The 27,911-nt window shown below is 37.5% G+C and overlaps 2 protein-coding genes across 2 annotated transcripts in view; one reads left to right on the top strand and one right to left on the bottom strand.

The window, feature by feature from the left end:
• The window catches only part of LOC116284472 (uncharacterized), a 943,500-nt gene that overhangs the window by 444,557 nt on the left and 471,032 nt on the right, over positions 1-27,911 (top strand). The gene's annotated exons all lie outside the window — the stretch shown is intronic.
• PRL (prolactin) lies at positions 3,573-11,983 on the bottom strand. Its single transcript, NM_001287199.1, is given in 6 exon segments — positions 3,573-3,874; positions 3,876-3,919; positions 6,084-6,263; positions 8,310-8,417; positions 9,486-9,667; positions 11,956-11,983. Coding segments are annotated over 6 exon segments (765 nt in total). The 3' UTR covers positions 3,573-3,651.

Here is a 27,911-nt window from a genome sequence, read left to right as displayed (position 1 = left end):
CTGGACATACTGCTCTCTCCTACTATAATTTTCCGGTTTCCTGTTGCCTTGTAGAATAAATACAAACTCTCCAAATTGGTATAAATGATCCTCCACGATGTGAAAAACATCCTTACAAGATTTTCCCCATTATTACCCTACAGTAATGAGTATAGCATATCATGGGAGCATACTAAAGAGAGATATCACATGTCTCTTTAAAAAAATAAACATTTCTTATGTTTTGGTCGCACTTGATTATTCACTGATACCTTAAAATGCTGTTAAGTCTTACTATCTCAGTTCCTTTTGCCCAGGGTATAGGAGATACATCATAAAATGATTCTCAGTGAATTGGCAGATGGGCTGTCTTCCTATTTTTGCCCATCAGTATCCCATCACAGCTCCATCATAAAGCCACCACAATTGTGTCATTCCAAAAAAACCTCCTTGTTCTCCCATCCAGGTATCTTCTGGCTGTCCTTTGATTCACTGTAGCACTTTGTTTGGCATCACCTCTTATGCTGACTTTTCTCTTTCATATAATATAGTAATTTACATGTTTATGCCACCCTCTCTCCACAGTTTGAGAGCCAACTTTTGGAAAGTTGAGTTTTTTGTTTTAACCTCGATGTAAGTTCTTGTTGTATCCATCACATGCGATTTGCTCATCTGTGAGATCTGTGAACTTCCAGGGTTTTCGTTTGTCTGTGTCTGTTTGGTAACCACTGCTACTGTTCTTACTATAGCAGGGCCATTTCTTCACGTGTAATCTTACATGGAAATCTGTAAAGAGGGAAACAGCAGACTCACTCTGGTTGGCAGGGGAGTGATTGCTGTATACTTTCCAAATATCCTCTTCTCAGCTACCCCTTGCTGACTCTACAGAACACCTATGGCTCTGCTCAGTATTGTCTGAAATCTCCAGTATTCAGTTTATATGTCACAGTCAATCAGGGAGAGGCCTTTCAATATCACCACCTCGGTTGTTTTTCTGAAGTCTTAAGTTTATGCTTGAAATAAACTTTTTAGGAGAAGAATACATGGAGGTGTGTGGGGGCTAGTGGTGAATGTATGTTTCCTACAACTGCATTGTCCCCCTTATTGCCAGATTTCACCTCTGATAAATACCATCCTCTCTGTTGGAAATATCTCGACATTGACGGAAAGTTAAGTGGGTAACACAATAGAATTAGATATTTCCAGCAATAAATGAGTTAGAAAGTGCATACAGGTTTTTTCTCCCCCCATAGTCTTCTGCCTTTTAAAAGAAGAAAGCAGAAATATGAGAGAGCTGACATTTTGCATGCATGCAGGAGCAAAGGGAGGGGTTGATAGATTGGTTTGGGGGAGAGTATTCTGTTGTGTTCTGAAAGGTTTGGGTCATCACAGCTAGAGACAGGAGCCTCTTAGACTGAATAACCCTGGCTCTGAAGGAAAAGGTTGGTTTTGCAGGACAGTGTTCCTATACGTGTGTGAAAGCTTTCTTTGTGTGACAAAGACAATTTTCTTGCCTTGAATTCTGATCCTAGGAGGTGTCCAGTTTTGTTCATTTCTAGAGCTATGGCAAGTCAATTAGTAACAGTAAAGAATAGTCCTAATACAAGGGAAAATTGTAGTAAAGGAAGAGAGGAGAGGAAATGGAAGTAAAAGGAGAATAAGAGATGATATTTGCTCTTAGGGGATAAAAATGAAAGCAAATGTATTTGGGTCTTCACCAAATACAGTATTCTAATAGCATCTTCTCCTTCACAAGCCAAGGCTTGTACTTCTTTTTCCTTCCTTCCATTTCCCTCCTCTTTCCTTTCTCTTCATCCTCCTTCCTGTCTACCTTTTAATTTTGTCTCCATCAGGATGTTGGATGGGCTATTTCCCATTGCCTGTTGCCTAGGGATTCCTGCCAAAGCCTTAAAGATGCTGCAGAGACAGCCTGGCAATACCACTGCCTTCCCAGGAGAGCTAGCAGAGATTGGGCCTCATTCCAGATTGTGCAGAGGCAGTTGAACAAGCTGAGCTACACTAATCCAGTCACCTCTCTCCATCTCAATAAACAAGGGACTAAGTAGATGAGGAGGCTTTTGCAATTCAGGGTCCTTGTAAGGAATGTTTCTAAGGCCAACAATCTAATTGACAAAGATAATTACTCATTGGTCCAAAAGAAGGAGAGAATGGCACCTCACTCCTCAGATGAATGTCTTTTTATGAATCCAACTTTCTGTGTCTCTGTGACCAGAAAGACAAGAGAATTGTCCTGCGATCCCAGGATGGGGTCAGATGCACGCCAATATTATTGCCATTCAGTTGTTTGGAGTGGTTATGGTGTATGACTTTCCTGTGAGAGAGCTAGTAGACAGCTGACCTTAAGCCAGGTAATTCTCTCCAGTAGGGTATTTGTAGAGTGAGGGCCCAGCAGCAGAGACTGGGAGGTGCCAGAATGTTTCCCCTGGTAAAAAGAAAACAAACAAAAAACTATGCAGTAAGTTATTCCCGACTGGTGAACGTCCTGGAAAATCACAAGGTGCCCCACAACAGAGACACTTGTCACTCCCAGGGAATTCCAGATGGGTCACTGTTGGCTGTGAGAAGGCTGCAGTAGCTCTACGTAAGTCTGTGACGTCAGGGTGTTTCCGTCTCTCCTTATCCTCTGTCCCATTCCAGCACAGCCAGAGGAATGAGGATCTTGATTAGGGAGGGAGAAGAAGCCTTGCAGAAATTGACTGCATCTGCTCTCCCTGGGAGGTTCCTTGAGCCTCAGTAGAGGAGAGGAACACATTAAGTAGGTCGAATGTGAGATGGAATTGAAACTTGACTGGACTGGGCTTGTGAAACCCAGAGGGACTAGAACGTATGAAATATGTACAAGATGGCACAGAGCATGGCTGAAGGCAGGGAGGATAAAGCCATTTCACGTTTGTGTTTGCTGTGGTCTTTGGGTCCCCCTTGAAATTTCATGTTGAAATCCTAACCCCCAAGAGGTGATGGTATCCATAGGTGAGGCCTTTGCAAGGTGATTAAGTCATGAGGGTGGAGCCTCATGAATGAGATTAGTGCCTTTATATATGAGGTGCACAGAGCTCCCTAGCCCCCTTCCACCATGTGACACCTCAGTGAGAAGTGTGAGACCGGAAGAGGGCCTCCCCTGACCATGCTGTTGAAATCAGTGTCTGTTGTTTGTCAGTCTCTGGTACTTTGGTAGAGCAGCTCGGAAAGACTACGACAGTATCCTAACAATTTTTAGACAGTTCAGTAAAGCTCATGCTACTGGGGTCCATGGCAGTTTCCTAGCACTTACATTTTCTGTCCTAACGCTGTAAAAGTTGGCTGACAGTATGTGGCCGGCTTTCATAAAGAATCCTGAGAATTCAGTCTTCTTGGGAGCATGACTAGCATGATTAAGAATTACCTAATTCTTTGAATCTAATGACTTGACCCATCATAATTTGCGGTGATTCCAAAATAAGCTGTTAATAGTCTTATTTGTAATGCTAGCCTCTGCTGTTTGTGACAGATTTTAATAGGAACTTCTCAATGGTAGGGATGGATTTTCTTGTGATTGTCTTTGAAATGAAGAGCAGAAACTTTGATAAATTATCTTTAGATTTTGACATCTCTACAGAGTCCATTTTTATTTTTTGAGATGAGACCCATTACAGCTAAGCATGCATTAGGAAGCTATAAAACTAAAAGAAGGTTTCTATGGGATGGATCATTAGGAACTGTCTCAGAAATGGACGGAATGGATGTGGGCTTAGCAGTTGCTGTCGTAGATGATTCGGCACTTGAGGAGCTTGAGATAATTGTCGATCTTATGTGAATCCCTGCGTAGGCAGTGGAGCAGGTTATAAAAAGCAAAAAGGCGAGTGTCTTCATCAGCCATCTGCAGGGATGGAAGTCCAGACCACACAGAGTAGATCTCATTTTCCTTGACTCCAGGATGAACCTATATCACCCAAAAGATAATGACTTATTATTACTTTTATTAGTATTTGCTTATCTTTGTTCCTTCTGATTGTCACATTAAGATTTGGGGAAGACACCATGAATGCAAAACTCTCTAGATGTGGATTTTTTTTTTTTGAGTCACTGTATCAGAAATCTACCAGTAATCTAAAAATTAGAAGCAGAACTCAAATGTAAGTTTTCTTCAATGTATGTGATCACAGATGCAGTCTGCTTGGACAGGAGTAGAAAGATGGGGAACCAGAAAGTTGCTGTTTGAATGTAGATATGAGTGTGATAAAGGGACACAATTCTGTCACTCGAGGACTATTGCTTGTCCTGAATCTTGTCTCTGATGTACATGTTTAACTGTATTTCTTCTGAAAGGTCACCATCATTACTTTTATCTGTCCCCTCTTTGAATGGATACCGTTCCCTGTATAGCATGTGTATTAAAGGCCTTAGAAATGATGAGGATTGTACTAGGTGGTTTAAGGGGCGTATAATCTAATGATGACTGTGACTAAGAAGTTCTGCTGAAATAGTCAGGAGATGTTCACAATCTAGCCAGGACATATAACCCCCTAATTTCCATGAAGAATATGTGCTTTCTTTTGATGTCTCTGGGCTGGGAGGTACTGGAAAAAATACCTATAAAAAGGGGGTGAGGGATCGGTGGTAGGGTGGGGAACAAGACTGTGATAACAAAAGAACCCTAAGCAGCATGAGGGAGGAACTCCATACGTCTTCATACTGATGAACCTTGATTAGTGTGCTGGGAATCCCTGGAGAACCACGAGACCAAGTCACCAGCTTGGGAGCTCTGGATGTCTGCTAGTTGGAAGGGCTTCTACGTACAAATGTGGGATAACTGTAGACCCTGATTTGCTAAACTAACTTTCTCCTGCAGAGGACAGATATATTTTAAACCTGAGATTCCTTATTGGAATTTGAAGTATGTGTGTGTATATGTGTATGTTGCCTTGCTTTATATTTATTTTTTAATTTTTTGTGCTCGAGCCCTAAGACAAAATTTACTGTGCAAAAGGCAAGGATATGAAGAATAAATAAGTAACCAGTGAAAAATAACAAAATGCAGTATTATGGAACAGATGAGTGACCTCAAAAAATAGTCCCACAGGAATGAAAAAAAAAAACAACTTGAAAATCTAGGTGTTGATTTCGTACGTCCCAAGGTTAAAATGTGCTTTGTATTTGTGTTGGATATATTCTTCTCCCCTGAAAATGACAAAAATGACACACAATAACATGTACCTTGTGCACAATAAGAGAAATATTAAAGTGCTCCTATTATGCATATAATCATAGTTTTCTTGAGATGATACATTATTTCTGAGATCTTCAGGAAGCTGTTTAGATGCTACCTCACTCCTGTTGAAATTATCCCATCTAAATGGAGATATTGCAAATATTAACTTAGTCTAAGTATGAGAAATTACTTGGGGAGACTAAATGCAATGATAAAAGTTTTGATTTTGGGATCCCAAAAAAACCCCCAAAATTTAGGATGGGGAAAACTTTCTGTAAATTATAAAAAAAAACAACAACTGAGAAAAGAAGCATCCCCATCTTTTGTGACCCACTGAAATCTAGTGCTTGTGGGACAGCATTCATGCTATAGCCTCATCTTTCAGTCTCCTTCCTTCCCTGACAGATATATCTCCAGCAGAGAGGAGAGGCTTGAGAGGAAGAAACACCGTCCAATCTGATTTTGATTTTCTCTTTTCTCCCTTCCATTCTCATCCTTGGGTTTGGGGCGGACAGAGAAAGAAGATGAGGGAAGAGTCTCAATAGCAGATGTCTTGAGATGCTCTGAAGGAGACATTTATCTTGCAAATTCTATTCTGTGGTTTTCTTTCCCTTGAACGTATTTCAAACACTTGTCCCCAGGAAGAGGCAGGCTTTTGGTGGATTTGTGTGCGGTGTAGGGAAGGCTGCACCTGTCAAAAATCTTGGTAGAATCCTAAGACTCACTTACAAAAGGATCTATCATTGTGAATTACTTGGCTCTTGCTTTATTTAATAGCAGCCAAGAATGTAGAATGCCTGCATCTTGTTTCTGCAAAGTGAGATATTTCCGAACTCATTCCTCATCACAGAGATCACCTGTGAGGAAAGCAAGGCCGCGTCAGGAGGCTGCTCACCTGGCCGACTATCTTCTCCATGCCTTCTAGAAGTCGTTTGTTCTGTTCTTCAATCTCTATGGCTTTTGAGAGGATAGCGTCTGGGGCCTCTTGCATACCCCGCACTTCTGTGACTAGATGGTACAGGGGGTCATTCCAGGAGCGCAGCACTCTGAGTACCAGGTTCAGAAGGTCTTCGTGCTGCGCAGCCATGGGAAACAATCGCAATAAATAAGCCCGATGCAGTGGATTCAGTTACGTGTGATTTTTGCTCAGAGAGGCTGACCTAAAATATCTTTGTTATTCCTGTGTGTTTGCAAAAATTTTTGAAGGTGATAAAGGCTGTCAAAATATAAAATGTAAGCTATGAGCTTACAGTTTGCTAAAATTAAGAAAGAAAAGTCTGGCTTATTTAAATAACTAATTCTTTTAATGAGTTCTAATTTATAACATGAAGAATTTTGTCTTTCCATCTTTAATTCTACCATCCGGTCCCCCAGTGGATTCTCTTCTATGTGACTGCTTTGCTTGTCCACGGAGGGGAACCTGAGCACTTTGTTGGAACTGTATGTGCCGATGGACCCTGACTCGGGAAAGATAGAGTCCGCCAGTGTCAGGGGCAAAGAACCCACATCACTGTCACTCAAAGATTGATTCATATCAGTGGATCAAATCATTCATTAATGTATTCGTTTTTGATTGGTAGCTTTATTTTATGAGATTAGGACAAAGAGATAACAAAGAAGACATGGCATTTGTAAATGGGCTTTCCTCAGTCTGTGCCGACACCGGTCCCCATGCTGCTACCAGAGCAGTCTATGTTGTTGACATAGGTAGATGAAAACAATTGCACAGTAGCAGCATTCATGGAATTCACAGTGGAGGGTTTTGCCCCTTACTACCAGGATCAGGCATGAAATGCCAAGGGGCTTATCATCTGTGATTTAACATGCTTGCTTTCCTGGTGTCCACGTACTAGTCTAGTGGTAAAGGAAATGAAGAATGGAAAGAAATTGCATAGACATTGCAGTGGAAACATGACTAGGATATGAAAATAAGGAGCTGGAAGGGAATGCAGACTGCATAGTGAGTGGCGGTTTGCTAGAGGCATGGTAGCATAACGGTTAAGAGAGTTCTGAACTGGATAAAGCCTACACTGACTACTTGCTACCCACGTGACTGGTGCAAATTCTATAACTTCTCTGAGCCTTGGTTTCCTTACTTCAGTATGGGTAATACCAGTACCTAGGTGATAGGATTTTTTGTGAGGATTAAATATAGTAATGCACATCACATACATTGTATGGCAGTGTAGTAGCTCTCAATAAATGTTAAATTTATTAAAAAAGTTTTCTCCATCTTCACCTTCTTCCTTCATTTTATTGTCATCATCATCCTAATTATTTATGAGCTTAATAGACAGAATGCTGGTGTCATTAGCAAAGTCTTAGAGAACAGACTGTATTTAAGGGAGAGATATATATGAAAATATTTAAGTCATGTTAAGGCTGTGGTTGGGGCAGAGAATCAGAAGGGAGAGATGATGATAAAAAAAAAAACGAGCTAGGATGAATGATCAGAGCTTGATGTGCAGACTTTGTTGTCATCAAAGGAGAGGCCATGGCTGTAGCTGTGAGAAGCGAAACAATATTTTTTAGGACCTGATTTAGGGGGAGACTTACAGTTAAGAATAAGAGGTGACAGAGGAGTCAGTGAAGAATGAAGAAAGAAGTAGGTGTCAGAGAAATAGAAATAGAATCAGGAGAACCTTGAAAATTAGAGGAGATGGCTCGAGTGGTGCAGGGGTCTGTTGTGTTAAATGCTGCTCATGGAGGAGTCACTGGTAACAAGGAATAAATGAACCTGGGTTTGTATTTCTCACATATCCATGAATTTTGAAAATCTAATGTTTTATACATGGAAGTCCAGTGTGGTTCATGCTTTCACACAGTATAATATATGCAATCCTCAGTCTACTGCATGGATTAAAATAATGCATGGACAATTTGTAGATCTGTTACTTGTTTGGCTGCTACACGTCTTTAGTCAGCACTTGATTTTGCTCATACTTCGTCAGCTACGTAGTGCCATTTCTCTTTGCTCATTCTTCCTCCACATTTATCTGCATGTGCAGTTAGCTTTACCTGATACAGAGCAGTTACTGTTACCTGATAACACTGCCTCTAGTAATCTGCAGCCTGGTAACACCTGTGTACTATTTCATTTGGGTGAAAAACTCAAACTCACATGGATCTGTTGGGCTTGCTCTTTGTCTTCAGGGGTGGAGAGAGAAGAGGTGTGGCAACTATTGATGGCTTTGGTCATGAATCCTCTGCCCTGGGCATACCGTTTGTCCTGAAAGTGGTCAAGCAAGTGCAATTAGTTAGAGTCGTTTGGGTATTGAATGAAATGAACCCACTACCAGAATATGGACACATTTGATAGATGTGTAATTTTTAAAATGAGAGCTGCACAAAAAGTCATTCTTTTTCCTACTTTTTCTTTCCGTTATCTGTATAAACAAATTTTTTTCATCTGACGTTTCTATCCCTTCTTTGCTATTCCCTTTTTTAATTTCCCCCACCCACAAGTTATTATTTGGCTAGCAAACACTAAAAATACACAAAATATGAAATGTTAAATATTTTATTCAGTATCTTTTTTCAGTATTTGAACTAAGTATAGTGCATATGTACCTATATTTAGCCATTTAATCTCTTGCTTACTATGTGCCAGAAAAATATGCTCCCTTAACAGAAATTATAAGATTATAACTTTTCTTTGAGTCCACACACCTCTAGCTTAATGTTCATCTTAGATGCAGAATACAGTTTTGTGACCCAAACGGTAAGTCAGAAAAGCATGGCATAAAAATCTAAGAAATACTAAGCAATAGACTGAGAGTAAGAATAGACAAATCTAGCTGACACATTAATAGAGAAAAACTGAACTTCAGCAAAATATGTGAAAATTTAAAGAGATTACTTGGAGGATTTGGAAAAAAAGGCCAGTCAAAAAATGGAGAATGAAAGAAAAACTAGTGAGTAAAAAGAACTACATGAATATACATTTACTACAAACACTGAGCCACATATTTTATGAGCTGTCTGCTCTACTGCCTGCTCTTTGACCTAAAAAGAGTTAACATACAACTTGCAAAGTACCTTCATGAAAAACAGTAATTGTTTCCAATTAAAAACTTAATTAAAGGAAATTAAAAAAAATTAGTACACTCTTGAAGAATCTTCGAGATTTCACAGAACTGACCCTTTCTTCTGCATCTTATGAGCTGATGCATTCTTCTACCCATAAGGTGTATTATTTGAAATTTGGCTGATGTAGCTTTCTTGTTTAGAGTGTGGTGTAGCCCAGCCACTCACATGAAGGTTCCTTCTGGAAAGAAGCCAGAAGTGTGGTACTTACAAACTCATTGAACATTTCCGAGGAGAGGTTATGGATGTAGTGGGACAGGATGACTGCGCGGTCAAACAGGTCTCGAAGGGACACCTGGCAGTTGACAGCCCCGCTGGGACAGATGGGCAGGGAGGCCACGCTCTTGCACAAGAGCAGATTTGACACCAGCAGCAGCAGGAACAAGAGCGACCCTGCTTAAATAAAAACAGAGCCACTCTGAGATGATCTGTTCAGCTGAGGTTATCAAAAGCCGTCCTGTCCAGGGAACCCTTATCTCTCCCGTTGCCCTCAGCATGATTTGGTGCTGTAATAGCTGGGGCGTGGAAGAATCAACACCTTCCACTCTGTAAATTTAGATACATAATTATATTTGCACAAATATACAGTTTGAGAAGTAGGTTGCTCCCTGCATTTTTGTATTGTTCCCAGAAGTGCTTCTGTGCTTTGCAAACATTTGGAGCTTAAATTAATTCTCAGCCAAAGTGTTTAGGTCATTCTCTTAAGATAGTTTAATGTGTTGGGAGTTTCTGCAGATTTCAGCAGCCCGGCTCGCTAGGAGTTGTCATTTTTTAACTCTGTGTTGACTACCATTTGCATTTTAGACACTGAAACAGCCAGAAGAGAACAGTTGATCTTTCTGGTTTACCTTCATGCCTGATAAGAATAAACACATGACAGATTGATTGCTAATATTGAGTTCAAAGAGAAGTCTAAGATACAAAGGATGCTGTAGCCTAGATACGCTAACTCACCTTTATAACCCTTTTATATTTTATACATTTATTGTATTTTATACGTTTCCTTGATACTTTGCCCAAAGCTTTAAAATTTTTAAAAAATTGTGTTTGACAATAACCCTGTGAGATAGCCTTGACCTTCATTATTATCATCAAATTATATTAATGAAATAAGGATTAGGGTATGTGATTTCCCCTAAGTCCCATTATTAGCAGGTGGAAGTGGCTCGACGCCAGTACTGTTATCTTTTCACTTCCTCATGTCACATCACACGTGTGTGGGCTCTGTCTGCATATGTGTAATAGGGACCATGTCACTATCTGTGAAGACTCATAGTTTGCAGAGATCATTGCAATTACTTGTAAAGAACAATGTTTTGCCTTTGATTACATGATTAACAGTGACCCTAGAAAGCTGATTTTATCTTCTTGTTCATTTTTAAAATCTTTGACAGTTATCAGAGATGATCTAGCCACCAATTTGGTATCTTAGCAGATGGACAAATAATTATTTATACTTTCAAAAGGAAAGAAACAATGTATTAAAATCAGTTTTTAACTTCAGACTGCTCCAAAGGAATATTTAATATGAAAATGTGTTTATCAGAAAGCTAATTTCCTGTGGAATCTTCAATATATGTAATTGGAAGTGTCCAAGATAAAACTGGGGAAGTGCTAAGATTTGTGGTTAAAAAAAATACCTAACCCTAAATATCTAAAAATATCTTAAAAAATGATGTAGTATAGAGTGTAACTAATCAGCTTTTAGCTGCAAAGTAAAAAATACTAATGCTGTGAGATGATTCATGTAACAGACTTAATTTTTCAAAAACATGTTGTTTCCAAAGAGTTTATTTTAGGTACGCTGTAGTCATGTAACAGCTGATTAGGTGTCTTATCTCCAAGTATAAATAAAGAGTGCTTTGCAGATAGAGAAATTGGAACATTAGTTCTAGGAAATTCATAACTGGATAGATATTCTTTAACTCTGACTACATTTATCTGTACCTTCATTATCTGAAGGATTTTCACAGTCCAAAATGAGATAAAATAAATGTTTTTGTTGTTTCATAAAATAAATTTTATGGTTGTTACTAATTTCTTTTTCTTACAAATGTCAACCAAGAAAGTGAAGGCAATTAGTTATTACTAGCCTGTTTTTCCTTTTAAAATGTTATTTGGCTTAAACCCAATCAACAAAGTACTGTAGGAGACAACTTTGCTATCATTGTCTATATTATGGCTGCAGAGTTAAAAGTTTTATCAGGCTGACTCATCTTGGCCAAACCACATAAGAGGCCTGGGAACTAGAAAATGTTAGTTTCTGCCTTCTAGAGTTTTGATCAATTAGACTCGGAGACACTTCTGGTCTTATTTCAGTCCCGAGTTTCTCAACTTTGGCATTATTGGCATTTTTGAGCTGGATCATTCCTTGTTCTGGGGGCTGTCCTGTGCATTGTAGTATATTTAGCAGCATCTCTGACCTCTATGCCACTAGAGACCAATAGCATCCTTCCCTGAATTAAGACAACCAAAAACATCTCTAGACTTAACCAAATGTCTCTGGAAGGTCCTCTTCTCCTGTGCCCTCTATACAGTTGCTTTCTGATTATGATTAGATCAATTTTGTAAACTGTGTAATCATGAAACCTCCTGTGAAGAGAGTATTAGCTAAAATTTCAAAGTAATACCCCCGCAGGAGTGTTGATAAAGCCAACAGCTCAGTGAGTTGCTGCACCTACCTTTCTGTGATGACCCTTTGTTGTCCATGGTGGTGATGATTTCGAGAAACACACTCCACCAGAGATCTGGTAGTCCTGCAGCTTTCTCTTTCCCAGATATTGGCTTTATAAGCCTTTGACATCTTCATGAATAGATTTAATCAGGCATTCCCTTCCTTTTGCCCGTCATCTATTTTCGTCATTGAGATTACCCCCATAATTTCAAACATCGAATGGTATTTTATTTCTTATTCATATTCAGGAAGACATACTGGCCAGAAATGAACATCTTGGAAGGATTTTGATTAATTAGACCGAAAGGAAATGAGAGATAATGAAGGTGAGATCTGGAGACTAGTTTGGGTTGGAGGACCTGTAAAATCACAGAAGTCATATACTTTAAAATTTACTTTTATGCCTCTGCAGTTTCTTAAATATAGCATTATTTCTCACTAAGGTGTCTAATGTATTATCAAAGGGTATTCTTTTTTTCACCCACTATTGCTGGGTGAAGTCAAGATTTCAAAACTTACACAGGGAATACCCCGAAATATAGAATAAGGATGAGTAAGTTTTTCAGTTCCTGTTACATACTCAATATATTTCCCTTATTTTTTCTTGATCTTACACACTGGGTTTTGGCCTTTTAAAAATGACATATCTGTATGGTAAAACGTACATTTTCATTTGTTTATCTCTTTCGATTTTAACATGTATGTAAAGTTATATTTTCATCCCCAGTTTACAGATTGAAAAATGGAGGATCGGAGCGATTGAATGTCAAGGATATAGAAGTAATTAGTCAGGTTAGATGCTGAAAGGATTATTGTTTCGAGAGAAATGAGGAGGAGTGTGAAGAAGGCTGATAAATGCATCCTTTAACACACATTGCCACCTCATCTAAGATGAACAAAAACATCACCCTTGAGGTTAGGGGATCTAATCTGGGAAGTGACTCGGTGATTTTTCAAGGGCAAACACACATGCATCCTGGCACATAATGCAGTAAAACAAAGTTCCTGGCAGTCATTTCCACTTCCCTCACAGATAGGGGTGGGCAAACTGTTAGTAACTTACGATCGCTTTATTTCTCCGACCTCGAGCCACTCTAGAGCCAAGATTGCAAAAATTCATCTTTCATGGGCTCAAAAGTTCCACTTGCCTTTTAGAGGTTTCCTGAATGGAATGACTGTAATGAATACAAACTAAGCTGCTGACGACTTTCTCTAATTTTTAAGTCTCTGCATCTAAAGCAGACTGTGACCTTTAGTTTCAGTGTTGCCATATGTCTCTTATGGTAAACTGACAGGTGAGGTAATTTTTTTTAAAAAAATGTCTTTCTATGGCATTTACTTTCTCCATAGTTGCTACTGCTGCATTTGTGCTTTGGCAATTACCTGACTCAGTGCTCTTATGGGGACTTAAAAATCTCAACAAAGACTAACATCACTCAAAAACTACCTTCTTAATTGCCTTAGCTGAAGCAGTATTAGATTTTGAATCATATGACTCAAGCGCGATGGTACAGGCTCTGTCAACCTAAAGCTGGGGGAGGAGTCCATAGGCTTATGCTAGGTATTCATTTCCCACCCCCCACAAAGTATGAATGATGAAGACAGCAGTGCCATGTGTTAGAGATTAATGCCACCCTACGTTTCCCTGCTCTCCTAGAAACTTCAGGGTAAGGAAACCTGCCACAAGAACTGATGACTTAATCTTAAAATTTAAAGGTGCTGCAGCTTTTGTAGCTGGCCAGGAAAAGAGTCATCTAAGAAAACCTGAGTTGTGTTTATTCAGTAGAGGCGAATTGATTTATTTGGCTCCAAAGAGGTACATGTTTCTCTGTAAAAATTTCTTGTGTGGTACCTTGCTGCTTCACAACCCCATATTTCCTGTTTAAGGAATATTGCAATATCTAAATAATGCAAAAGACATGTTTTATGTAAAAGTCATAGTTGTCCTGTATTTTCTCCCCACACGTTACCCCCTTTTCACCTTAGTTTTCATATGTGCTCTTTTGCAGATCTTTCTCTTCATCAAAACCTGCCCTCAGTTTAGAGCAATCAAGAAATTCACAGAATGGACATGTCCATTTCCATTTACGAAAATTCACTTGTTGCCGTTTTTTGTTTGAGGGTTTAGGATTAAATGTGATTGTTTTCTGTCGATTAGCTGAGTAAATAGCTCAAATGATGTGAGAGGCTCCATGATATTTTTAGTACCTGAAACTAATAAACAGGTTTGTCATCCTTTCTAAAGGGCTCTAATTTTTAACACTAAGTAGCAGAAGTTTGGATTTCATTCCTAACTAGGAGCGAAGCTGGTTTGTTCTTTATGTTTTCTTTTGTTTATCTGTTTTTAAGTTTGAAATAATATTTTTTTCTTCCATCATTAGTGATGCAAAAATACTTAAAATACTTGACATGACTTGAAAAATGTCTACTGCATGAAATTTAAAAATGACTAAAGGCATAATGCTTATGGATTTAAAATTGTAAACCTCGGGTTAATAGATCAGATAGGATATGTGTATTTTTTAATTTTTTTATTGTGTTATAGTCATTTTACAATCTTGTGTCTAATTGCAGTGTAGAGCACAATTTTTCAGTTACACATGTACATAAGTATATTCATTGTCACATTTTTTTTTGCTGAGAGCTACCACAAGATCTTGTACACACTTCCCTGTGCTATACAGTGTAATCTTGTTTATCTATTCTGCATATGCCTGTCAGTATCTACAAATTTTGAAATCCCAGTCTGTCCCTCCCCCCCCCATATGTGTTGTTTTTAACATAAAGTATCAGAAAATGCAAAAGGCACGTTGCAGAAAAGATGATCACAATGTGGCTTTCTGGAATTACACTGTTTTCAGGATAAACAAAAGTAATGATTTGATTACATTCTAACATTTACATTAACTTATGCATATTATGGTATACATTTCCCCCTCCTAAGTTCAGTGCTTATCTCTTGCTAGGACTTTGCAAATCATCAACTTCCCTAAGTGACTCCAGAACCCAAGTTCTTAATCTGTCAGCAGTGTCTTGAAGGCATTTGCTCCTTATATAAGAAAGCAATAGTGGAAGCATTGGGAAATTTCTCCTGTAATTTCTTTTTTCTTTTTCTCACTAATAAGATATTCATATCCTCTGATCTAGTTCTGTGAGTTCTCTGTGTTAGCTTAGCCCATGAGTTTCTATCACATGCTTGTTTTGAACCATCTGTACCTTTGGACAAATTTTAATGCCTGCTATAAGACAATGCCAGATCCAAGGATGATGTGTCTTTGAGATTACATTTATTTTTCAAGCAAAAGCATCAAATATTTCGCTATTTACTGATGCTGAGTGTTGCAGATAATAACTTACCTTGTAAAAGATTCTTGATGTTTCTGTATTGTGTGTATGTATGTGTATATGTGTGTGTGTGTGTGTGTGTGTGTGTGTATCTGGAGGGTAAGGGGGTTTATTCTTTGCCTAATGGGAAGTAGATCTGAAGCATGCTCACGTCCAGTGAGAGGGAGAGATTGATTGTCTAATAGGAAATGGGACTCTGAGCCATGTCTTCTTCAAGGGATACTTTTATATTTTATAATTATCACAGGCACCACCAAACAGAACAGAAAGCTTTAGCAATAGACCAGTGTCCTTGAGTTTCCTGGAACCGACAGGCATCAGTTCTTTAATTGTTCCATTGTCATGAGACAGTGGGGGTCCCAGAGGAGGGGCTGGAGCCTTCAGGAGGAGTCAGGGAAACAAATCTGTGTGTATCCTGAGACAAGTATTTGGATGTTGCGATAACTCATAGAGCCATACGTGTGCTGACGCACTGTCACCCCAGCCTTTCTCCACTCTTCATCTTTCTCAATATAATGAGCAAATTCAGATTGAGAAATAGAGCAGGTTCTTCACAGGAAGTAATATCCTCTGGTTCCAGTCTGCACTCCCATCATCCTCCAATACATTTTTCTATTAGAACATGTCTAAAATATCTTAGCTGTGACATGTCCATCTATCTTTTTCCTTACTTATTCATTAAGTGCATCATGGCTTACTAGTGTAATATATGTGCTGATATTCAGGGATTAACTAAAGTGACAACTGTTGGCAAAACTCTATCATTTGGGGTTGAAATATAAATAATTATTTGATGGAATGCTCTGTTGATGAAAGGAAATATATGTATGTGTGTATAGATATATATAGTATGTAAATACAAAGTGTGTGTATGTATATACTTTATACTCTATATATCTATGTATGTAGATGATGGGTAGATATATACTAGGATATATATAAAATATATGTTTTCAAACTGTAGGGGAAAGTAAAGGTACAAGGTGATGATGAGGATTTATGAGATAAGGACACCACAGAATCTTGACTCTCCCTAACTCTAATAAAATGAGCAACCAAATAAGCTTTTTAAACAGCTAGCAAAATTACGCCTCTGTCAAAGGTGGAAGGAGGTATGAGTGTATTATCTTTTTCATGTTTGAGAGCTGGTAAGCAGTAGTTCAGCTGATTTTTTAAAAAATAAAAGATGTCAACACATGATGCAAAGTTACCTTCACAACCACTGGAAGATGGAGAACCAATTATAAACCTTTTAACTTCTCAGAAAAAGGAATACGACACACACACATACACACCCAGAGAAAATGTATTTTCCATTTAACAAAAGATAGAAAAGAAAGGAAACAGAAGCAATAAAAATATAAAATTAGAGGTCAGAATAGAATCAAAACATCAAGCACTGTGTAAATTTATTCATTAAAAGAAAAAAGTGACCGAGTTTCCCTAAAAGTGGCAAATCCCAATTAGATGATATATCCCAACAAAAGAAGTGATACATCCAAAGCAGTTGTTTTCAAAGGTTGAGGAGTTAGGGGTTGATTCTGATCCCCCAGGGGACATTTGCCAATGTCTGAAGACACCTTTGATTGTCATAACTGAAGGTGGGGGTGCTCCTGGCATCTACCGGATAGAGACCAGAGATGCTGCCGAATACCTTACCATACACAGCACAGTCCCCCAAACAAAATGTCATGCCATCCAAAACGTCAGTAACTCCAATGCTGAGAAACCTAATGTTGGGATCTAAAATGAAGTGGCTAAGAAAAGTTCAGGTGTAAGAACACAAAAACCACATCAAGCAAATTATTTAAAGTTGTTGGATTAATAAAACTACTAATAGGCAAGTTTCCATGTAAGGCTATAAGTGTGAAAGCAGAGGGTCATGGTCTGTAATATTGTGTACAACCAGCAGTGGAGACAAGGCTGTCAACAATCTTTTTGTGTATATTAATAGGACCCCAAACATAAAGCATGTACTAAGCAAATTCGAGCGGAAATTAACCGAGACACAGGAGTAGGAGATGATATGTGTGGATATATTTCAAACACCTGTGAAACGTCTATAGTAAATGATGTTATGTTTGGCCGTGATGAATATGTAACAGTTTTCTAAAAGTTAGAACACAGGGCAATAAAAATCTATTGGTAGTTCAGTTTTTGTTTTGCTTTCCCTTAATAGTCACCAGTGATTATTTAATTCCTGAGTCTAAATAACTCTGATAATAACTCCTTTGCTGTCAACACTTCTTGACATTCAACCCTGCATTCTCCCCACTGGCTGTCATATTCAGTGTCATGACTTAACCTGTCATATCCATGAAGATGATCCAAACTCTATTTTTCTTTCCCTGACTTCTGAGCTGCCATCTACTCTCTAGGCATTTCAAACAATATGTTTTGAACCAAGATATGCTGAATTATTACAAGAAAATCTTTAACTCTTCAGCTTTTCTCTTAAACGCCTCTTTTCACCCACACTTAACCTCTCAAAGTTGTGTTTGTTTCCTTTTCTTTTGTCTCCCTTGACTCACACTCAACCGGTTGGTATGTTGCAATTATTCTGCCTCTTTAACATCCATCGAATTTTCTCTGCTCCTCTCTCCAGGTTATCTTGACCTGGATATTTATAATAGCTTCTCTTCTATTTTCTCCTGATTATGTCCATTTCGATTTCGGTCTGTTCGTCCATCGGGAACATTAGTCATCCTGAAGGGCAGCTTCTGAACAGTCTCCAGTTTGTCTGCATCGTAATGTTTGAGACTGGAGGAACCATAGAGTCAATCTAACCAAACACCTCATTGGACAGGTGAAGAAAATGTGGTAAACATAATTGATTATTGACAGAACTGGCACGGAGACTCCAGATCTTTTGCTTGCTGTACCGCTAACTACTTGAGCTCACTGAGTGTCTTCTGCATCTGATAGTGAGCCTTGGTGAGGAGATACAGATGTGACCTTGAAGAAAAATGAGAAACATATTACTTCCAGAAAAAGTGTCAAGGTAATTGGGTTCCCAAAAAGAGAGGAGAGAGAAATAGTATGTTTTCAATACTTTGGCGCCTTTAAGGAAGCATTGCCACTGCCAAAGAGAATTTGAGTATGATTCGAAGTCATGTTATAAAACAATAATTTGTTCAAATATTTCTTAATGAATTATGTAGATAAGGAATGAAAAGCTATTAATTTTATTTCTTCTTCAAATTGGTCTTTGGTTTATCTGCCATTTTGGTCTCTAAGAATTCTTTTACTAATGTGAGTCTTGCATATGTCATAAAATCTTCATTTAACTTTTTCACTTGTCAATTCTACATCATTAGTAGAATGAAAGTCAAAGAATTCTTGTAGATTAAAAAAAAAACAAAAGGTTATCTGTCGACCACTTGAGAGAAGCAATATTATTATTACCATTATAGGTGATGTGGCATTTGAATGTTCTCTCTTTTACAGGCCATTTTGTATTCCTACCTTATAAATTAACTTAGTAGATGAGAGATAGGGTGTTTCTTCCAGAAAGAGGCATTAATTTTATAGAGAAAGAAAGAAAAAGAATATAGCTATAAGTTTATGTTAATAACTGTAGAATAAGAGCTAGATTTTACTTTCAGCTGCACCTTAAAATAGGGGTAATAATGTCCATTTGGATAAACAGAAAATTGTGGATGCATATATTGGAAACTGCTATGAAATTGTGAGACTGTTTTCATGTTTGGTTTATATAAAGCTTTCTCATTAAGGTCACATCAAGCATATAGGAACATGTATTTTACCATTTACGAATATTTTTTGAAGATAAGTCTGTGAAGTAACTCTATCTTCCAAATTCTTGTCTACATGAAGTTGAAAAAAATGAAGTAATATTTATGTGATTCAATCTAAGGAGAACTTTCATCTCAAAAATATCAAGACAGGAGGTTTCTTCCTGCTAATTTTTTCAAGCAATTTCAGTAAGTCCATTTGTCCCTTGGTATCCACAAGGGATTGGTTCTAGGAGCCCTTGGGTGCAAAATCCACAGATGCTCAAATCCTTCCATAATGAGGCGTTTAGGACAGTTGGCTCTACATCGCTAGGTGTGGAGGGCTGACTGTATTCTTTGCATTTGCTTGTGTACATCTGTGTCTTATTTTTGTTCAGAACCTTTTAAATTTTTGCTTACATGTGAGCAAATTAGTTAAAAACAGCCAAAGTGTTTAGTAGGCTTTGTAGACTCTAAGCAACTGTTCGTGAAATCATTAATAATTTTTACTTTTCCAATACCTTGATGACATACTGATGAACCAGTGTTTTTGTGCTCTGAGCAGAATTCTATAACTTGCACACTGATGAGTGTATTTTTTCCAGTACTACTTGAATATTTTAACTTTAAAAATTCAGTAAGTCGCTTTTACTCACTGTATTTGGAGGACTGGCCATAGATGTGTGTGTCTGTTCTGAATTACTCAGATAATTGTCACAGTTTCACTGTGGATCACAAAAATATGTTACACGAAATATATATTTTTATTTCTCATCAGTGTTTTAACATTTTTAGAAAGTATATCTTTAAAAAGATCACATGTAGCATTTCTATTATATGAAATTATTTCTAGCAATACAACTCAAAAATTCTGTAAAAATGATGCCACTGGAGCTTTCAGTGACTTAGCATGAAAGTCAAGGCTATGAAAGTGAAAATAAGGCAGCTCCAATGGATTTAAAATTTTTATATAACATGTATATAAAATAAAAGATGAAAACTTAGGTCTAGATAGCATCTTATCACCCAAGTCCATTTCCACTGATAACCACTACTTCCTTCAAAGGTTAATTAACTCATAAACACACACCTGCAGAATATTTGAGTATTTAAAAAATTTATTGAAGATGGAATATACCTTCCTGTTTGGCCAATTCCTTAATGAATATATTTGCATTTAATAATAGCAGCCCACCTTTAGAGCTTTCCTGCTCATTTTCTCTGCCTTTATCCTAAGCAGCCAGATTTCCAAGGTTAAGACCAAAGGCTTTGTAAAATGTCATGGATTTGTCCTTGTCCAAAAAAAAAAAAACAAACTCAAAAGTCTTTTCCTGGAGTTTACTTCAGTGTCATCATAAGCATAGAAAACTTTATCATCCCCAACATAACACCAAAAATATGTTTTGTAATGTTATGAAATATTTTATTCTATATATTCTCCCTTTTAACTAACACATTTTAGCACAGTTCATAAAAATGACATTAAAACTGCTTTACTTTCATTACAACCCCAAATTATAAGTTTGTATCTTAAGCCTTATCTTTTAGAAAGGCTTATGTCAGAGCAAACTCCAAGATTTAGGAGGGAAAAATATGCTTATTTCTTGGAAGAAATTGTATGTATGTCATTATTAAGAAATTATACAGACCTACGCATAAATCATTGAATAAGAAAGGACCATTGACTCCATTTCTGGCTTACTAAGAATGTACTTGTATGATTGTGATAGTTACTTTATTACCAGATTTAAGGGATGTGATTTGTCATGGCTTATAGAGGTTCCTGATTTTTGCATGTTCTCTTCTGCTCATGAAGCTTACTTTCAGTTCTATCTAATTCTGCCAAGGTATCATGAAATGAATAGGTCAAAGAACTCATTCGGAATAGTGATCTCTCTGTACAGGACTGATTTCATGATGCATTGAATAATGTTAAGAATATTCTTTGCATCTTTCATAAAAGAGACTATAGATGGTTGTTCTGATTATCTACTGCTGTGAGAAAATTACCCCCAGTTTAGTGGCTTGAACAGCTACAATCAGTGTATTATTTCTAAGGGTTCTTGCTTAGGATCTTTCATGCAGGTGGTAGGCAGGTGGTGGGTAGGACTACAGGCATCTCAAAAGCTTCCTCACTCAGATGTCTGATAGTTAATGCTGGATGTCCACAGGAACCTCAGAAGGGACTTTCCAGCAAAACACCTACTCATGGCCTCTTCATGTGGTCTGGGCTTCCTTACAGTATGGAAGCTGGGTCGTAAGAGCAAGCATCCCAAGCCTTGGAAGTTTTTTAGCATCACTTCCTTCCTGTTCACCAGCATGCCCAAATTCAAGGAGACTTCGGGGGTTGCCAGACAGTGACAGAATCTTTCGCTGGCCAAAAAAAAACCTGTTTCTAAAACTATTTCTTATAACCTGAGACACAGTCATGTGAAGAAATAAATATAAGAAACTTCATTTTGGTCTTTCCAGTCTAGATCAAAGGTCAGCAAACTTTTTCTTAAAGAGCTTGATGGTAAATCTTTTAGTCTTTGTCAGCCAACAGGCAGAATCTAGGATATTTTGTGAATACTTATTAAACTACTTAAAAATATAAATAATTTTCTTATCTCATGGGCTGTATAAAAATAACTTGTTTGCTGGAGTTGGCATGCATGCTATAATTTGTCAGCCTCTGGCCTAGATCATTAGACAGTGGTACAAATCAAAAATTTAAAGCCTATGAATTATTTTTCATTTGGTCTTAAGAATGTGAAGATGTTAAAAATCTGACCTTACGTATGCACTGGTCACAGCAAATACTCTGCTTAATGCTTTCAATTTTAATTGCTGAGAATTACTGCAACACAGTTTGATGAGACTTTCAGAAAACCTGTCAATCAGTTGAAGTTATCAAACTAGTGTGGAAGTGAGTCCCAGCTATCAAGAGCAGAAAAATAAAGAGGAAAAAAAAAAAGTAAAAAAACAGTGTTCAGAAAATTCAGTTCCTTTTCTTTCTTCTTTCCTTTTTTCGATGGACCTTAAGTGGGTACAGAGGTAGAGATTATCCATTCTCTCACGATACATCACCAGTATTGCTCAGTGTATAGCTATCTCCATTATTTCTTTTTATCTGTCTGTCTGTCTGTCTTTCTACCTACCTACCATCCTTTTTTGTACTCCCTTTCTTTTCCTTTTCTGAGAAACAACCATTCTAACATGTTTATATGAATTAGTTTGAAAGTGTTTTTATTAGATGTGTATTGTTAAGTAACCATCCATTTTAAATTTACCTAAAAGGTATGATTTTGGATTTTGTCTGATCTTTATCTTGATTTTTCTTCACTCAGTTGTATTTAGAAGATGCATTTAAGTTGCTATGTGTACATCTAGTCTATTGTTTCTAACTCCTTTACAATACTTCCTTGAACCCTTCCACATTTGACTTATCCACTCTTGCAGATTATACCTACTCCCTTCCCACTGTAAACAATATTGTGATAAATTGTTGTGTACTTGCCTTTATGTGAACTGGTGATAGGAAATTCTCTTCACAATAGAGTTGAAATTAGGAATCAAATTACTATTGTAACTAAATCAGTGCTTTACAGATCCCTTTGAACTCTTAAAATTTGTCATAAAATGTAATTAATAACACACACTGAATGTATTGAAAAGAAACAATGCAAAAAAAATTATTAAGGATTGTGATGCCAGTTCTCATTGGCCAAGACGGTGGAGTAGGAGGATTCTGAGCTCACCTCCTCCCATGGGGAACACCAAAATTACAACTATTTATACAGCAACTATCTATGAGAATGACCTGAAGACTAGCAGAAAAAAAATTTTCACAACTAAAGATACAAAGAAAGAGCTACAACAAGAAGGGTAGGAGGAGCAGGATGTGGTGTGGGCGAGACCACACCCCTGGGTAGGTGACCCGCAGTGGGAGGATAAGCACAGTTGCAGAGGTGCTCCCCAAGGAGTGAAGGGTCTGGCTCCATATCTGGCCCTCTAGCCCCAGTATCCTGCTCTGGGAAGATGAGCCCCCAGAATGGCCTTGACGGACAACAGGGCTTGCATATGGGAGGGCTGGAGGGCTGTAGGAAACGGAGACTCCACTCTAAAAGGGCATGTGCAAAATCTCTCCTTCTCTGAGGCCCAGCATGGAGGAAATAATTTGAAAGGCACTGGGTCAGACTCACTTGCTGATCTTGGAGAGCCTCTTGTGGAGGGAGGAGGCAATTGAGACGCCCCCTGGGGATATAGATGCTGGCAGCCATTTTGGGAACTTGTTCTACCACGAGGACACTGGTGCTGGCTGGCACCATTTTGAAGTCCCTGCTCGAGCCTGTTAGTGCTGGGGGCTCACCCACTGACCAGCAGGCTGGCACCAGTTCTGGGAGCCCCTCTACCCCACAGCCAGCAACTCCGGGTGTGCATGGTGACAGAGGGGCACTAGACTGACTGTGGTGATCATTCTGAAATGTGTAAAAATATTGAATCACTGCTATACACCTGAAACTAACATAATTATAATGTAGTATAATTGTAAGTCAATTAAGTTGAGTATACTTCAATTAAAAATAAATTGCAATACCAGTGATTATTCTATTGGAACTAAATTTATTCACTTCCTTAGATTTGATTGAGGTGATAGTCACTGTCTTGAAAATGAGTTATGATATTTGAGTTCTCTTAATATTTTAGTAGTTACTCTAGAAATTACAATAGATGCCTATAACTTTTTACAAATTAGGTATATTAATAATGTCTTATTCCACATAAAGTATAAAAACCTTGAAACTATATAGGTCCATTTTCTACCCTCTCCATCTTTTATGCTGTAATTGTCATATGTGTTATATGTACATACATTGGACAACTCACAAAACAACGTTATGCTTTTTTCTTTAAGCAATTATCTGTATTACGTAGAAAATAAGAGAGAATATATGTTTATGTACTTGTCTGAAAACTTACCGTTTTTGGTGTTCTCCATTGGTTCCTGGAAGTCCCATTAGACCAAAAAACTTCCTTTGGCATTTCTTACTTTCTTCTTTTTGTTTTTTAGCGTTTCTTATATTAAAGATTTGCTCATGACAAATTCTCTCATTTAAAAAATCTAAAATTTCTCTTTTTTGCCTTTAGTTTTGAGGAATAGCTTTGCTCAATATGAAATTCTCAGCTCACATTTTTCTTTTTTCTTTAGCACTTTGAATGTGTCATTCAAATATCTTCTGGCATCCATCATTTTAGATCAGAAGTCATTTGTTAACTAATCACTGTTCTTCTGTGTTTCATGTATTTTTCTTCTAGTTGCTTTCAGGGACTTTTCTATTCTGGGTTTCAAATAGTTTCACTATAATATGCTGAGATATGATATTCTTTGAACTTGTACTGCTTGGGTGTCATTCAGATTTTTATATCTATATATTTATTATTTTCACCAGTTTGAAAACTTACTGGCTATTTATTTATTTAAATATTTTTGCCCCATAGTCTCTCCTTCTGAGACACCAGTTAAATGTAAATTGGACCTTTAAAAATTATCCCAGGGTCCATAAGGCTGTGCTCATTTTTCTTCTATTTTTTTCTTCAGATTAGATAATTTCTGTTGTTCTGCCTTCAAGTTGACTGAATCTTTGTCATCTCCATTCTGTGAATTTTTTTAAGAAAAGATTATATATCGTACTTTTCTAGACTTTTTCTTTGGTTCTTTTTACTCACTTTCTTTGCTGAGATCCCTACCTTTTCATTTATTATGAACATATTTATCTTCATATCATTGATTATAGTTATAAAAATCATTTTAAAGTTATTGTTTGCTCAAGTTCCTCAGTCATCTCAAGATTGAACTCTGCTAATTGTCTTTTAAAGATATAATCCTATGTCAAGTTATTTTATATTGCATTCTTGTAATTGTAAATGACATACTGTATTTGGATTTTGTTATAATCTATTGAAGAGAATTGCCTTTTGTTTGTTTGTTTTAGCTGGCAAGTAACTTAACAAGACTCAAACTTCAAACTCCATGTCTTGTCTCGGACCTTTGTTCAGTTCTTTAATCTTTAGGTGTGCTGCCTAGAGTCTGCCACACACCCAGAGGTTAGCCAGAAATTTGCACAGAATTTATCCACAGAATTTGGGACTTCTCTTCTCTGGGTCTTTACTTTCTGAGATTCTCTCCTCACTTTCGAGTGGCTGTAAGTGCCCAGAATAACTGTGGGTTTGTAACAGAGTTTTAACCACCCAACAGAAGGTTATTGCAGTTTGCTCTCAGGCTAAAAACCAGAAGATACAGAAAAATCATTGTTGTCATCTGCTTCTTCTGGACATGAACTGTCCTCTAGAAATTCCTTGCATTTGGTATTAATCTTCAGTATGTTCAAGTGTGGTTTTGCTTGTTTTTCTTTTCTTTCTCCTTCCTCCTTTTCTTTCTTCTTTCCTTCCTTCCTTCCTTCCTCCCTCCCCTGACTCCTCCTCCTCTCTTTTTCTTTCTTTTTTATTTCCCCAGAGCTCATAATTGTCATCAGCAGAAGGATATAAGGTATAGTGGAAGATTCAAGTACATGTAAATTTGAGGATGATGATAAATCTTTCTTTGAAACTCACCGAAACACAAATCTTTTGATATCCTGCACTGAAAATATAAACATTCCCATGGTTATAAGATGAACCATGATCTGTTTTATATAAAGTATCATTATGTGCAGTTGGATAAAAAATAATTCATAGTATTTTCAAAAATGTTTACTCGTTTTCCTTTTTATAAAAAGGATATCAGGAGACAAGCAAATTTTCTTTTAATCTAAAGTATTTTATTCTTATTGTTTTAAATAATTAAAAAATCTTATTATAAAAATGTTTCTAAGAAGGGAATTTATAAAAGATGCCTACAAAATCTGATGTAGTCAGGTCTGTCCTAAATTTCCTGGTGCCATCAAGTTAATAAACCTTGATATGCTTTTTACCCATGAAACTAGAAAAAAAAATACTGGAACCTGATTTTAGAGTGGAAGAATAATGTAGCTAGTGACCTTTGTACGTAAGCAGAATTCAGCACTGAAGTGAACAAGAATTTAACCTGGACAAGGACTGATGAATGAGAGAGATTTTATCATCCTGAATGAGATCTGAACATGATGGTTTTTCCAATTTATCAGAAGAATGGTAATTTAATTAAGGATAAGATATCAGCACTTATTAGATTTTCTCTGCTCTTAGTCAATTGGAAATGGTCATCGTATCTAAGAACAAAATCGTTATTTGTAATTAGGTGATGAAAACAAAGGAAATGGCCCTCAAAAAGAAGAAATATGTTGGAGAAACGTGGGACCATATCTCTCAACATTCTAAGAGCTTATGGTGACAAGCAAAGGGGAATAATATCTCATGTAACACAGACATGTTTGTGCCCCTGTACTTCTGGGTATAGACACACGTGTGTTGTACATAAACATAAATACACATTTAACCATACGTGGAACTTTGAGCCTTATCTAAATTAGATTTTATATGAGGCAATAAGTGTACCAGAATGCCTTGAGTCCTAGTGTAATCAATCATTTATTGGTAGATGAACAATTGTATGATTTTGTTCTGTTAAAATGTTATTTTATGATCATGTAACATATCCAGATAGCTAATGCATCACGAAAAAGGGTCTCAATGAGCCATCCAGACTGTAAACTGAAGGTCTCAGTTATCATTGGATGACTATGCATTAACCTTATGAGTTAATGAGAAGAATAAACTGATAAACACTATTGTCTTTGACTCAGTGTCAGAGCAAGATGTAATTCCCTGCCTACCTTCACTTTTAGATGCTGTAGTGTCCAAGCATTAAAACCAGGGTTATTCCCAGATGTGGATAGATATGCGCCCTGCCCCAGAGGTTTTGCTCTTGGTGCTGGAGCCTTTCATTCCCTGGTCCACCAAGTCCAAGCTTTCACTCCTGAGCAGCCTCTGGTTCTGCCATTTGCACAAGTCTTTGTATTTTGATTTTCCAAGTTGATTCTCTTTTTCTTTTGATTAGACTCTCAAGCCTCTTGATGATTTACTTTTCAGACCCTCTTGTGCTTTGGTTTTCCTGATACTCATATTTGCTCTCAGATCTACCTCTATTCCCGAATTGCAGTGTCTACACACACCTCACTCAGCTTCTCTTACTGTCTGAATTTTGACTTTTAGCTCCCTCATATTTTTATGAATTTAATTTTCCTTCTGGTGCAGTTTCTGGTATACAAGTTAAGCTGATTCCTCATATCCAGCTTGTTCTTGGCTTCTCAAACAATTTTGAGAACTTTGCTTTGTCTCTAGGGCACACTGCCCCTCTTACTGGTACCATTGCTGACTTTCCATAATTTCACTTCCTGCCTCGTATTCTGCCTTTGTCTTTCTCTATCCACTATACTTTCAGTACCATGTGTCTCTATGTTGGTACTAATATTCATAATATATTGTTAACCTGATGTACCAGAGAATTAAAAGAAATAAAATTGCAACAGTAATAATCAGTCCCCGCAATTATAATCCATTAATGCTCCCATTTAAAAATGATTTTCTACCTATATATTACTGTGATCCCCTAAGTCAGTTTTCCTTACTGGATGATTCAGTTTTGAAATAGGATGTAGAGAACAATGGGTTGATAAACTCTAGAAATTATATGCCTTTTATATGTCTCATCAATGAGTGTGTAAATGTTAGTGTTTGCCCAGTGGGGCTCCTCTGGGCCTTTATTATGGCTCACTGTGGAGTGACTGCAGCCCACAGTGTGCATCCTTCACTCAACAGCAGTCACCAAACTGGTGGGTGGAGAGGAAAGAAAGCGAAGCCAGGAAGACACAAAAAGTTTTTGTTGTTCTAGAAGGAAAAGCTTGCTGTGTCTATCATATGCCAT

Source organism: Vicugna pacos, chromosome 20 (genome assembly GCF_048564905.1).
Source record: "Vicugna pacos chromosome 20, VicPac4, whole genome shotgun sequence".
NCBI classification, from domain to species: Eukaryota; Metazoa; Chordata; class Mammalia; order Artiodactyla; family Camelidae; genus Vicugna; species Vicugna pacos.
Note: the sequence above shows the minus strand (reverse complement) of the source record. Positions and strands in the feature narration are given on the sequence as shown.